This window comes from Balaenoptera musculus, chromosome 10 (assembly GCF_009873245.2).
Source record: "Balaenoptera musculus isolate JJ_BM4_2016_0621 chromosome 10, mBalMus1.pri.v3, whole genome shotgun sequence".
NCBI classification, from domain to species: Eukaryota; Metazoa; Chordata; class Mammalia; order Artiodactyla; family Balaenopteridae; genus Balaenoptera; species Balaenoptera musculus.
Window position 1 is genome coordinate 98,511,208 of NC_045794.1, and position 14,236 is coordinate 98,525,443.

Here is a 14,236-nt window from a genome sequence, read left to right on the forward strand (position 1 = left end):
GTCTGTATTTTCCAATTTCCTTACAATAAATATGAATTATTCATGTAAGAAAGTAAACACACAAATAAAATATAAGAAAATACTGTACTCAAATCACAGAATTGAGAAGCCTAATGAATGACACAATAGTTAAGAGTGCAGGCCCTGGACTGCCGGGGTATAAATCCTGACTGCATCACTGACAGGCTGTGTGACCTTGTCATCTCTCTGAGTATTCTCTGGGGATTGGGAGGGTGTTTTCCATGCCTCCTTCCTCGATCGACTGAGGCCGGGGGCTGGGTTTGCTTGTGTCGTACCCTCCAGGGTTGAGCCCAGAGCTGGGCAACCTGCGGTGCTCAATATATATGTCCCTTGAGGTTGGCACATGCCAAATGCCCAGGAGAGGCTCCGGTGCTCAGTGCTGTGAAGTTCAGAGGTCACTGCCCGATTAGAGTGGGGGTGGTACAGAGTTGGGGTTCTGGAAGAGCTTCCTGGGGTGACACTGGGGAGCAGTCAGACTTGGACACGTGGAGTTGCCCAGGGTGGGCGTGAAGGATCCTCTGTGCAGGGGGAACAGTGTATGCAAAGGCACGGAGGTGGGATGGGGTCAGGTAGTCAGGGCCTTGAGTGCCAGGTAAAAGGCTTGGACTGTATCCTAAGGGAGCCACAGAGGGTCCCGAGCAGAGGAGGGGCATGGAAGGGACTCCCTGGGGGCCAGCTAGGGAGGATGATGGCCGCTGCCCAGGCTCAGGTGGGGTGTGTGGGGTTGGGCAGAGGGGGGCACAAGTAACGGGAGGCTTCCCGGCACCCCAGGAGGGACATCCACATCTCATCTAGACCTGCAGTGTTAATCCCTCCGGCGGCCACTGGCCCTCTGAACTGCAGGGGCTCATCTGTGAAAAGGGTGGGCCTAGTGTGTTTGTTCTCTGCCCCCCACACCGGGCCCTGGTGCCCAGCAAGTATTTGGGGCCAGAAATCGCTGCCTCCCAGGATGCCCCGTGGGCCTAGAGCTCTGCAAGCAGGAGGGGAGAGGTGGGAGGGAAGCTGCATTGCCTCCCCACCACGGGTCTTCCGGGGTAGGCGGGTTTGCCACTCGGCCAAGCCACTGGGCACCTCCTTACAGGAAGAGGGTGAGGGCTGGCAGCTTGCTGGGAGGCGTGGCCAGACCAACTTCGTGAGGAACAGTAGCCACAATGTGTGGGCCCATGGTACCTTGAGGGATCCAGGAAAATATTTTAATTTCTTTTAAAATCACAAGAAAAAGATGAAAAGAACACAGCCTGGATTATACCTGCCTTTATACAAACACAGTCAAAGGTAGAAGAGGCCCATGAAGGCAAAAAAGGCAGGGCCTCGGAAAGTCAGACTTCAGCCCAGGAGGAGCAGGCAGAGTTCCCCTGGGCCTCCCGGCCCCCACCCCCAAGTGTCCAGTTTGGGCAATTGTGGTTCTGGCAGTCTGCGGGCCCTGCCAGGCCAAGTTAGTCAAGGGGGCACTGACAGGCCCTGGGCTGCAGAAATAAAGCAGTGCGTGCAGATGAGGCGGTGAAGTGCTCAAGGCCTGGGCCTGGACATGCTGTCCCATCAGGGTGACCCTGGCAAACTGGAGGCCACCTCTGGGCTATGATGGTCACTGAATGCCAAGCGTCTGTGGTCTCCTGCATTACCATGTGGCATCCTCCTTAGTCCCACCATGCTGTGCCCATTCTACCGATGAGGAGATGGAGGCGGAGGGAGCCAGCCACAGAGAGGCTGGGCCAGGACTAAGAGGGCAGCGCTGCCTCCTGTCCTGGGGCAACAGCTAAAGGAACTGGGGTTCTCCTCCGGAGATGGTGGCCAGGGTTGTTGTGTAGAAGGATGTTCAAGGCTCTGCCGTCAGGCGACGTAATTCCCCTATCTGAGATCGGTGATCTCTATCGTCCCACTTTACAGATAGGAGAAATGAGGCAGAAGAAGAGACGCGACCTGCCTGCAGAGCCGGCAGTGTCTGCGCGGCGGGGCGGTCACGGTGGGAAGGAGAAGCGGCCGGGAGGCGCGCTTGTGCCCGGGGGAGGCGGAGGCGCGTCTTCCTGGCAGGGCGGCGAGAGGAGGGAGCGCGCCAACCCGCGGGGCTGTAGGCGGCCGCCGTCCGGGTTTCCAGCGAAGCCGGGCGGGGCCGGGGTGGGCGGGGCCTCGCGGGCGGGGCCGGGGCCGCGCCCGGGCCCCACCTCCCGCCGCGCAGTGCCCTTCCCCTAGCGAGTCCTCGTCGCTGGTGAGTGGGGACGGGGCTTCGAGGGGGCGGCGGGAAGGGGGCCCCGCGCGGCAGCGACCCCCGACAGGGCCCGCCCGCCGGCGCGGGGCCCGAGGGGAAACTGCGGCGGGAGGTGGCGGGGACCCGGGGGGCGGCCGCGGGGCAGCACTGGGGACCCGGCCATTGGATCGGCCGGCGGTGGGGGGGGGCGGTGACCCCTCTCTCCCTCCACCCGGCCCTGGCCTCCGCGGTCGGCGCTCCTGCGTGGCCGGGTTCCGGCGGGATTGGGGGCGCGGAAGGGGGAACTTGGGCAACCCCGCCCCGCCGCACCCCGCCGGGCCCTCGGGTCCCGCGGGAAGCGGAGCCGCGGGAGGGACCAGGCACCCCCCCTTCCCGCCCAATGCGTAGTTGAGCAGCCGCGGCCGGCAGAGGGCGGGAGTGGAGGAGCGGGATACCTTGAGGATCACAGAGTGCCTGGGAGACCTCGGGCTCCTGATCCGCTTGAGACACCCCATTTCTAGGGGAGGAAACCCAGGCCAGAGAAGGGGAGGTTATTTGTCCAGAGCCAGTGAAGGCCCCGCGGAGCCTTAGAACCGGGTCCCTAGATCGCCGTCCAGTGCTCAGGTGCACTGTAGCCTACACATCCCGGTGTGGGCAGGGCATCCCCTGGGACTTGCCTGTCCCCTGCCCCTCCTGCAAAGGAGCTGGGAGCCCAGGTGGGAGGGGTCGTGGTGTTCCCGGAAAACTGGGTTTGCCTCTCGGGTGGGTGCCGAGCCAAAAGGCACAACCAAGCCAAAGGTCGGGACAAGGAAGGATTTATTACTTCCAGCAAGTAAGGAGAGCACCTCGGAGCTTTCCCAAAGAAGTGTCTCCCCAAACAGCAAAACTGGGGAAGTTTTAAGCTGCATATTCATGAAGGGGCTTGAGCAGAGGAGAATTCAGCATAGAATTGGGGCAGAGGTCTGTAGAGTCGAAGCTTTAGTTGATTGAAGTTACAACGGGTCAGCAAAGGTCAGCTTCTTATCCCTTAGGTTCCAGTTGATCTGGTAGCTGAGCACTTGAGGTGGGGGTAGGGAGATGTGTTTAAATTCTGCAAAACAGCTCAAAAACGTGTTTCGGGGTAACCTTTACCACTGAGACAGAACTGGGAGTCTTTTTTTTTTTTTTTTTTTTAAAGGGGCAGGAGGGGTGGACGTCTTTATTGTGCAGAAGGTTCACTAATTATGGAGAGAAAGCATATTTTTTTTTTAATTAATTAATTTATTTATTTATTTTTGTCTGTGTTGGGTCCTCGTTTCTGTGCGAGGGCTTTCTCCAGTTGCGGCAAGCGGGGGCCACTCTTCATCGCGGTGCGCGGGTCTCTCACTATTGCGGCCTCTCTTGTTGAGAAGCACAGGCTCCAGACGCGCAGGCTCAGCAATTGTGGCTCACGGGCCCAGCCGCTCCGTGGCATGTGGGATCCTCCCACACCAGGGCTCGAACCCGTGTCCCCTGCATTAGCAGGCAGACTCTCAACCACTGCGCCACCAGGGAAGCCCAGAACTGGGAGTCTTTACAACTGATTTATTATCTTTGCTATTGTTACTTCTCTTGCCTGATAACAGTTGTCTGCTCTTTCATTCCCTTAAGATTATTAGAGGCCTGTTGAAGGGCAAGCACTGTGGCCAGGCTTAGATCACAAAACAGCTTAGGCCTAAAATGGCTTCTCTTGTGTCAAGAAAGCCATGCGTGGTTCTCTTCCTTGGGGGGCACTCGACCCTCTCTGCTTACAGGGGGGCTTCCAGCTGTGAACACCTGGCTGAGTGCCAGAGCCAGCCTCGCCGAGGCCTGTGGCCTGGCCTGGATTGGGAGCCTCTCGGGCTGGCCTGCTAGGGCATGATGGTCCCTGGTACCAGCCACATGCTGCAGAGTGGACGGCAGGAGGGGCAGGACTCGAGCCTCCCCTAAGGATGTGTGACTGAGGGTGTTCCAAAGGGTCACGGCCAAGGAGAAGGCTGTGTACAAGGAGCACGGCCCAGAGTGCCTGGTACACAGCAGGCCCGCGGCCCAAAGGCCAGGCTGCTTGGATGTGGCCCGAGGGCCCCAGTGTCTCTGTGGGGAGTGGCGTGGGGACCCCGACACAGGGCAGCGGGAGGCCAGGGGCCGCTCCCAGGAAGCAGTAGCTCTTGTCCACTGGTCGGGAAGGGAGCTGAGGAACAAGCCTCTTCGGGGAGCAGGGAGACAGGCTGCTCAGCCTCCCCAGGGGGAGGCTCAGACAGAATCCTGGGCCGCCGAGGGAGCCCTTTGAACGGGGGGGAAACTGACGGAAACTGCCCAGAGACACAGAGCAGTGCAGCTGGGGTTCAAATGCTCGTGGTCTGATTTCAAAGCCCTGCTTCCTCCACAGTGCATGCCCAGAGGAGTGTGTGCCTGGAGTGTGTGTGTGTGTGTGTGCGTGTGTGTGTATGTGTGTGCATGTGTGTGTGTGTGTGTGTGTCTGCCTGGCCATGACTGAATGGTGTCCAGCTGGTTCAGCCAGAAACCAGAAACCGTTGACAGTGGATCGCTGAGCGGGGGTAGCGGAGGTGCTGACGGGGGGCGAGCCTACTTTGTGCCGTATACACTTTTGACTTTTCATTAGTTCATTTCTGAATGTCTCTTATTTGTATTTTCTTTTACTTATTTTTGATTGTGCAAGCAATGCCTGAGCATGCTCTCTGTCTCAATAGTCATTCTCCGTAAAGCAGATTCCCCTTTGTCACCCCCGGCCCCACCCCATCCCAGACCAGCTGGGTTTCCAGACCTGTTGTCTGTTACATTGGCTACTTTCATAATGAAAAAGATTAACAGAGGTTACAATGAGGATGATTAGCTGTGAGTCATTTAAAAAAAAAAAAGGAGCCTTAAAACAAGTCCCTGGGACCATTGGTGGTGGCTTGAAGGAGAGATAAGGCCCAGGAGGAGCTGGGTACAGCTTGGAGGTGGGGACCAGAGAAACGGCAAAACTCTGTTCTGTTTCTGAGCGGCAGTTTCTGTCACCTTCTATAGGGAGGCCTCAGAGAACAGAAAGCTCCTCCAGAGGCCCACTGCCGCAGCCCCCCCTTCACAGATGGGGGCACAGAGGCCCAGGAGTGAAGCATCACTAGGACGAGAGATCCTGAGTCTCACCCCAGGGGCAGGGAGGATTCAGATCCCGAAACTGCTGCCCACGGGCCCAGCTGGGACCTGATGCCTCGTCAGGGCTGGGACACTGGCCCTGGTGCTGGAGAGAGTGAGGCTGTTGGTCCTGAGAGAATCCTCTGGCACCAAGGCAGCGGGTGGAATGGCTGAGGTGGGGTGGGAGTGGCCTGAGATGAGCCCTGGGCCCCCCCCCGCAGCTTTCTGGGGCAGGGCTTAAGTGCCTTGTCACGATGGAGGAGGAAGCTGAGAGAGGGGAGGTGACACAGCCCATCGTTGTGACTGGCTGTGTGGCCCAGAGCTGAGGCCAGCAGACTCCCAGATCAGGAACTGGAGGGGTGTTTCAGGAGGTCTCAGAGTCACCCAGACCTGGAAAGTTCTGTGACTCCCTGTGCCTCGGTTTCCTCATCTGGAAAGTGGAGTCCACTGTGGAGGCCGAGAGATGTGGAAGTCGGGGCCTGAGAAGAGAAGCAGCTGGCCCCACCCCTGCGGCTGTTGTGAAGCCGGAGTGAAGCGGTGATGACCCAGGATGAAGACAGCCGGGCCCTGCACCAGGCTCCGCCCCCCCGCTCACTCCCAGAGGCCTTGCACGGTCTCCTGACCCCAAGGCCTGAGCTCTCTGCTTTGCCCGTTCTTGGCCTCTGTTTCAGTGGCCCCAGGCCTTGAGGGCGGGGCCTTTTGGAAGCATTTTCACCCACTGAGTGTTGGGTGACCAACTGGCTGACATTTTCTCAGCCTTGGGTCTGCGCCATGTGGCTGCTTCTCCTGGAGAGATAAGTGGTCCCCAACACTGACCCCCACATCCCCTGGCTTATCTGGACCTCCCTTGAGCCTGCCCACGACCCCATGAAGCACGCAGGGCAGGTTACAGCCACCTGATGTAAGGGGAAACTGAGGCCCAGAGAGGAGCTTTGGCTTGGCTTCACCAAGAAAATTGGAGGCAGAGCCAAGGTTTGGGCTCTTAGTCACCTTCTGACGGAAACAGAAATAAAGGGCAGGTGGGTGGCTTTGCCTCTCTGCCTGAGCCCTGAGCCCCCTCCTGGCCACAGGAGTGGCTCTAACCCAAACCCTAACCCTAACCCCATCACAGGATGGATCTCTCTCAGGCCTGCTTGGGCCAACTGCCCTGCCCTGCCCAGCCCAGCCCAGCATGACTCAGCTTGGTGGGTCCCCTAATCGGGTGATTCAGGAGCCTGGCAGTCCCCATGAGGCCCCAGGAAGCTCCTTGCCTGGGCTCTCTCCATGTGGGGCATTTGACCTACCTGTTTTCTGACCCTCAGACTGGGCAGACCCTTTAATCCCCTTGGCCCAGTGGTGCATAAACACAGCAGCCTGGAAGGGTGAGCAGAAGCGTGGGCTCAGGCCTTACTCTGTCACCACAGTGGGGAGAGCCACCACCTCTTCCTGGGTGTCTGTTTGTTCTGCACAGCAAGGGACCAGGGTGGTGGGCTCTCCAGCCCCATCAGCTGGCACACTGGGGATTTCCTGGGCACCGGCTGGGTGCCGTGGCAGGGTGACACGAGCGCCCCTGCCCACAGCGCCTTGGGGAGAAGTATGGACCCAGGCTACAATGTGGGTGAGCCTCGAAAACACGCTCAGTGAGAGAAGCCGGACCCCAAAGTCCACATAATGTGTGATTCTGTTTATGTGAAATGTGTGGAAAAGGTAAATCCACAGAGACAGAAGGCAGATGGGTGGTTGCCAGGGGCTGGGGGAGGGAGGAATGGGGAGTGAGTGCTGATGGGTGGGCGTCTTTTGGGGTAATGGAAATGTTTTGGAACTTGGTATGGATGGTTGCACAACATTGGGAAATGTACCAAATGCCGCTGAACTGTGCAGTTTAAAATGGTTCATTTTATGTTTTATGACTCTCATTTCCATTAACCAAAAGCAATAAGAAATAAAAACCAAATGGTCAGGAAACTCTGAGGGGCCTTGGTGGCAGGTGGGTCAGGGGTGGGACTTAGGGACCGAAGCAGTGACAACAATATCGAGGAGAAAGTAGGAGACTATGCGCGTTAGTGTCCAAACCAGGATCCTTCTTTTCTTTTTAATGTTTCATTTTGAACTAATTTTAGATTTGCGGTAAAGTTACAAAGGTAGTGCAGAGAGTTGCTGCATACCCTTCACCCAGCTTCCCCTAGTGGAACCAGGAAATTCACACCGTGCTGGTAACCCCGCTAACGTGCTCAGCTGGCCCAGGACCCCGTCCGTCTGGGATCCCACATTGCGTTTAGCTGTCATTTGTCCTTAGTCGGTGACATTTCCCTCCGTCTTTCCTTGCCTTTCATGACCTTGACCCTTTTCAAGAGTGCTAGAGTGCAGGCCAGGTATTTGGTCGAATGTTCCTCTGTCTGGGATTGTGACGTTTTCCTCATGATTGGACTGGGGTTTGTGTTTGGGGCATGAATACCAGAGCGAGTGTGTCCACCTCTGTGAACCGTGTCATGTTTCTTACACTGGTAGCGTTAACCTTGGTCACCTGTAAAAGGAGCACTGTTGAGAGGGTGGGGGGCCATTCTTTTGGGACAAAGTGGGCATAAATTGGGACCTTCCTGGGAAAAGGCACAGTTCAGCCCCCGACCCCCTGGGCCTCAGTGTCCCTATCTGTGTGTGAGAGTCAGTGCGAGGTGAAGCCCTCCCACCTGCCCAGCTCCTGTCACGGTCCAGGGGACCCCTCAGGCACTGAACACAGCTTGTTACGGTTGCCCAAGGGCTGTCACTTGGCTGCGAATGCAACACATTTATTAAACAGGCTGAGCAGGGCTGTGCCCCATGGCGTAGGTGAGAAAGCCGGCTGAGGTGGCCTGGGCTCCTCCGAGATGACACAGTGGTGGCTGGGTCCCAGGGCTCCACATCCACCTGGCAGCAGCACTGGGCAAGTGCTCTCCTGGCCCCGGGAGAGGTGGGCCTTCATACTGTGGTGAGATCAGCCCCTCAGCCCCACCCCAGGAACAGTTGCGTGCACCCTGGAAACCAGAGGGCCAGGGGGTGGGGTGGGAGGGGCTGGGGGAGAAGCACAGGAAGCTTTACTTGTCACCAGCCAGCCCTGGGCAGTGCTTATCCACGGCTCATCTGTGCAGTGATCGTGCGGAATGAGCTCACTGTGCCCACTTGACAGGTGAGAAAACTGAGGCCCAGGGCGGGAGGAATCAGAGTCACTAGACGGCAGAGCCAGATTCTGCTGGATGCCTAACACTCTCTGACTGTTCCTTTTAAAATTATGCTCGTTATAGACATTTCGGAAAATAATAACAAAGCATCATAAATCCCTCTGCTGAGTGTGGGCCTTAGACTCCCAAGCTACCCGCTTGTGGAGGGGCCCTGGGCAAACGCCCCCGCCGCTCTGCACCTTGGGTCCATCGGCAGGTGGGATAAGATGGTGTGGGTCCCTCGCGGGGTGAGGACAGAAAGACAGTGTTTGGGTCAGGCCTGTGCCTGGGCCGGGCTCACAGCCGTTCCCCAGGAGATGTTTGCTTTATGAGGGTGACGGCTGCTAACGTCTTCACGCGCTTGTTACCGTTTTTAAAATGCATATCCATTTTTTGCTAAAATTGGGATAATTCTGTAGTCAATTTTATATTCTGCTTTCTGCACTTAATGTTATGTTGAGGACAGTTTTCACATCATTAAAGAGTCCTCCAAGCGGGACTTGGGCGTTGACCCATCCTTAACAGTCCCCGGTGTTGGGCACTGAGGTTGCTTCTGCATCTCACGGAGCTTCGTGGCGCCCCAGGCCAGCAGCTGCCCCTTCTGCCTTGGGCAGCCTTCGCCCTTTGCCCGGAAGCCCCGATGGCTCCCCACTGCCTCCGGATGGGCACAGCCTCTTCCCTGTACCTGCTGCCCCGTCTGCCTCGTGCCTCTCTCCACCCCCGCCGCTTTCCCTTGCCGTGTCCCTGGGAGAAAGTGCTCCGTGTCCTTCCAGCACCGTCTTCTCTCTGATCCTGGGTCGGGGTGCCCTGTCTGAGGTCTGGGCCTCTTCCGCTCCATCCACCGTGGGTGCCCAGCCCCCATCCTAGCAGGCCGTCCTGCAAGTTTGCTGAACATAATCCATCTGTGTGGCTTCTTATCTCCTACAGACACTCCCGGCTTCTCCAACTGGAGTCAGGGCGTGTTAGCAGGAGCTCAGCCCCTTCATTTTGTGGTGGGGAAACCGAGGCCCAGTTAGGGGTGCTGATAGGCTTGGGGTCCCACAGCAGGTTAGGCAGAGATGGCCCCCGACACCCAGCCCAGGGCTCTGCTTGCTGTCTGGCTGGACTCAGCCCCAATGAGCTCAGCTCCCTGGGAGCCTTGAGCGCTGCTGGGCGCCTAGTAGGTCCTCAGCACAGACCTGGGGGCTGCTGGGCAAGGGGGAGTGTTTGACGAGCAGAACGGAGAGACCTGAAGATTGGGTCCCCTCTGTCCCTGCCTGGGGGGCTCCAGCCCTGGAGGTGGTGGTGACAGCATCCAGGCCTGCCTTGCCCTGAGCCCCGTCAGCCTCTCAGGGCTGCTGAGGGGCCCTCACCAGCCTTAAACTCTGTCCCTTTCCACCCACCACGTCCGTGGCCCTGGGCGTCAGGGCCCAGCAGCTTTTTGACCTGGGCAGAGCCTGACCCCAGAGTGCTGTGTGACCCCAGGGAGGCTGCTTTCCCTCTCTGGAACACAGGGAAGGGGAGGTGATTTTAGGGTGGGCCCGTGGGATGGTGTACAAAGAGACCCCCCTGCACTGGGCTGGACCCAGGTCGGCCACGTTGATGTTCTGTTCATTTGCCGGAGGCCACAGTATGTTGGTGGGGAGCGGGTATTTGAGCCAATCTCTGTCTGATACCTGTTGTTGCATGAATGACGAATGACTGAATGAGAAGTATTGGAGCGTCAGGCGCAGGGTGTGGATCGAGGCGGCCTCGCAGTACCGGCCCGGGGAGGGAGGGCTGGGCAGCCTTCTTGGTGGAGGGGACCCAAACTGGCTGTGATTGAGGCAGCAGAGAGGAGGGGTCACTTGCCAGGAGACCCAAGGTCAAGGGTGAGGGTGAGAGAGCACAGGAGCCGGGCAGCTGGAGCAGGAGCGGACGTGGGGCCGACGGCAGGGGCACCTGGGAGGCTCCTGCCTGTCAGGGCAGCCTTGTGGGTGGGGGTGGGAGTGGGGGTGGAAGCACATTCCCTGGAGCCCTTGGGCTGGCAGGGGCTGCAGGGCGGACTCAGCACTGGCCCCCCAACCTCACACATCTTTTCTGCACCTCCTGCGCGTTCCATCAATCGATTGGTTGATCCATGAGTGATGAGGGGCTGGTAACAGACCCACCCCGGGTCTGTGCACAGTAGGTCCTCAGGAAACGCCGGGGGAAGCCCCACCCCAGCTCTGGAGCATCACCGCCTCTCACCCCAGCCCTGTCTTCTCTTTCAGAACTTTCCAGAACAGCAGCTGCAGCAGCAATGGCCCCGCCCTGGGTGCCCGCCGTGGGCTTCACGCTGGTGCCCAGTCTAGGGGGCTTCCTGGCCTCCCACTATGTCCGCGGAGAGAGTCTCCGCTGGTACGCCGGCCTGCAGAAGCCCTCGTGGCACCCGCCCCGCTGGACGCTGGCTCCCATCTGGGGCACGCTGTACTCGGCCATGGGGTAGGTGGGCATGGGTGCTGGCCTGGCAGCTGGGTCTGTCCACCTGCCGGGGCAGGCAGGGCAGGGGGAGGCTCAGGCCCGAGGGCAGAGCTTCTCCTCCAGAGTGGGAACTGTCCAGGTGTTCCCGGGGCAGTGGGCACCACTTCCTGGCCTCGTTTGGCAAGTGAGGGTGGAGAAAACTATGGGGCCTGTTGGTTGCACAACTGAACTTTTTCCTCTGGGGCCTCCTGGGAGGGGCGGGCAACCCCATACTGGCGTTCTGGCTGTTTTCACAACAGCAGGGTGAGGCCGGCTCCGTGTGCGAAGTTCAGACGTGGGCATGTGGATGCTTCCAAGATCGGGGGAGTGCCCCCCCCGCCCCCGTGGCTCCGGTGGGAACCGCACCCAGGAGACTGGTCAGCTTCCCACCCTCCTCTGGAAGGTTCCCTGCATACTGGTTCTGTGCTAGCCCAGTGCAGGGTGGGACTGCAGAGGGCAGGTAGCAGAGACCAGACTGATGCCCCAGGGTTCTTTTTTTTTTTAATTTAAAATTTTATTTATTTATTTTATTTTTATTTGTTTATTTATTTTTGGCTGCATTGCTGCACGCAGGCTTTCTCTAGTTACGTCAAGCGGGGGCTACTCTCCTTTGCGGGGTGTGGGCTTGTCATTGCAGTGGCTTCTCGTTGCGGAGCACGGGCTCTAGGCGCGTGGGCTTCAGTAGTTGTGGCTCGAGGGCTCTAGAGCGTAGGCTCAGTAGTTGTGGCGCATGGGCTTAGTTGCTCCACGGCATGTGGGATCTTCCCGGACCAGGGATTGAATCCGTGTCCCCTGCATTGGCAGGCAGACTCTTAACCACTGTGCCACCAGGGAAGTCTGCCCCAGGGTTCTGATGGGAGTAAGATAGTCCTCGAAACCTGGGTGTCACCTGGGCCACACCCTCTGCCAGCCCCAGTTCCTGCCCAGTCGGGCTGCAGCACTTCCTGCATTCTGCTTTCTCCTCCCCATCCTGGCCCAGGCACCACTGTTTCTGCCTTAACTTGCTCCAGCCTCCAGGCCTCCCCCCACCATCAAGATCCTGATGGAGCATAAATCTGGCACCTCTCTTGTGGAACCCCGTGGAAACTCCCTGTGGTCCTGATAAGGTCCAACCCCTCACAGAATAAAAAGCCCAGGCTCTGGCCTCAGACCACTCGGGTTCAAATGCTGACTCACCTACTGATTGCCTGCCAAGAGCTCTTAGCGCTTTGACTCTCTGTGCCACAGTTTCTGCACCTGTAAGATGGGGGTGGTAGTACTGCCCATCTCATGACGTTATCATGAGAATGAATGAGCTAATGCTCGGAAAGAGAGCAATGCCTGCATGTGTAAATGCTGGAGGGCATTAGATATTATTATTGGTGGTGTTATTGTTGTCCTTGTGGCCCTAAGAGCCCCATGACCAGGCCCTCTTCTGCTTCACCTCCCCAGTGCCCCCCAGACTTCACCAGTAACATAGGCTGACTCAGGGGATCTCGGGCATGCCTCTAAGCCTTTGCATATCCTCGTTGCCTCCCCCTGGCAAACTCATACTCATCCTCTAAGGCCCAGCCCAAAAGTCCCATCCTGTTTACTTGCATGCCTTATGTGCTTCCCCCTTTACAGCACTGATAATAATGTCAAATATTTATTGAGTGTCCCGTGTGTCAGGTACTGCCCTGGGCACTGCCAGTGTGTTAAGTAGAATCTCCACAGCAACCCCGTGAGAAACAAAGGCCCAGAGAGGTTAAGCAACTTCCCTGAGGTCACACAGCAGTCAGTGGCAGGGCATGCCTGAGCCATCAGTGTGTGGTCCCAGAGGTGAGCGAGGCTCCTGGCCCTGCAGGGAGGCTCCTGGCCTCTTCCCTGTTGGTGCCCTGACCGGAAGCCTTTCTTTCAGGTATGGCTCCTACATGATCTGGAAAGAGCTGGGGGGCTTCTCGAAGGAGGCTGTGGTTCCCCTGGGCCTCTACGCTGGGCAGCTGGCTCTGAACTGGGCATGGCCTCCCCTCTTCTTCGGTGCCCGACAAATGGGTTGGGTAAGTGTGACCTTGGCTTGTCTCCCTGGTCCCTGGAGACGGCCCCTCTCTTGGGGGACATGGGGCCTCACATCCCAGACCCTCAGGGTCAGGGTCTAAAGACGGGGGCAGGGGAGGCACTTGGCTCCTGGTTCACGTCTCCTCAGAAGCTCTTAGGGGACCAGTGCCCCTCAGCTGCTCTTCTTCCAATGCAGGAAGCCTTGCGGGGCTCTGATGGGTTTAGGGGCCGTTGGTATAGGAGAACCCACATTACACCTGGTGCTGTGCACTCCACACATGGCATAGTCAGGGAAGGGCGATTGTTCCCATTTTACAGATGAGGAAACTGAGGCAGAAAATGGGGGCGGGGCTTGGCCAGGTCACTGAGAGGCGGATGGAGAGTTCCCTCAGGCATAGTGGTGGTGGGCAGCTGGGACACACAGCCCCATGGGTACGTGGAGCCTCAGGCCTCCCTGTCGTCCCTCTGTGTCTGTGCAGGCCCTGGTGGACCTCCTGCTGATGGGTGGAGTGGCAGCAGCCACGGCCGTGGCCTGGCACCAGGTGAGCCCACCGGCCGCCTGCCTGCTCTACCCGTACCTGGCCTGGCTGGCCTTTGCGGCCATGCTCAACTACTGCGTCTGGCGGGACAACCAGGACGACAGCCGTGGCCGTCGGCGGCTCTCGGAATGAAGGCGCCCCGCCCTCCGAGGACTGCAGCTGCCGCGGGTCAGGCGTTGCTGGTGGTGGTGGCCCCCGGGCTCTCCTGGCCGCCAGGCTGCCCGTGTGTCCGGTCTCAGCCCAGGGGTCACCAGCAGTTTCAGAGGTGCTCCAGGCCGAGCCCCGACCCCAGAAACAGTGTCCTGCGCTTTCTGCACTGCTCGAAGCTCGCTCTCAGAATGTGGAATTTTATAAGCCAAATAAAGTTTTTTAACCTCCTGGCAGTGGCCTTTTTACTTGGGTGGGACCCTTGGGCGTGGGGAGGGCGAGGGGCTCGTCCTCTTGCTGGATGCGTCTGGGCTGTATCATCCAGATGACGCTGGACCCGGCCAGGGCTTCACCACAATTCTCGGGACCCTTCCAAGAGTGGAGGTGGCCCGTCCAGGCTGGAGCAGCAGACACTGGCATAGCTGCAGCTGAGGGAGGAGGCCCTGCCCACCCCCTTCACGTCCAGGAAGCCCAGCCCAGCCACTTGAAGGGCACAGGCCCGCAGCCTGCCTGGTCCAATGCCTGACTCCGCTCGGGTGCCAAGCGTGGTCCTCTGCTGG

General features: G+C 58.6%; 1 protein-coding gene across 1 annotated transcript; it reads left to right on the forward strand.

The window, feature by feature from the left end:
• The first annotated feature begins 2,136 nt into the window (after positions 1-2,136).
• Positions 2,137-13,912, forward strand: TSPO (translocator protein). The gene is made up of 4 exons (XM_036867369.1): positions 2,137-2,227; positions 10,746-10,956; positions 12,854-12,992; positions 13,470-13,912. The coding sequence occupies exons 2-4, from the start codon at positions 10,775-10,777 to the stop codon at positions 13,659-13,661; spliced, it is 513 nt and encodes a 170-aa protein (XP_036723264.1). The 5' UTR covers positions 2,137-2,227; positions 10,746-10,774; the 3' UTR covers positions 13,662-13,912.
• The last annotated feature ends 324 nt before the right edge of the window (positions 13,913-14,236 follow it).

Bases quoted from the DNA above. Each gene is read 5' to 3' on its own strand.
- TSPO (XM_036867369.1), top strand. From the start codon at position 10,775: ATGGCCCCGCCCTGGGTGCCCGCCGTGGGCTTCACGCTGGTGCCCAGT. The intron at 10,957-12,853 runs GTAGGTGGGCAT...CCTTTCTTTCAG, and splicing joins ACGCTGTACTCGGCCATGGG to GTATGGCTCCTACATGATCT. The intron at 12,993-13,469 runs GTAAGTGTGACC...GTGTCTGTGCAG, and splicing joins GTGCCCGACAAATGGGTTGG to GCCCTGGTGGACCTCCTGCT.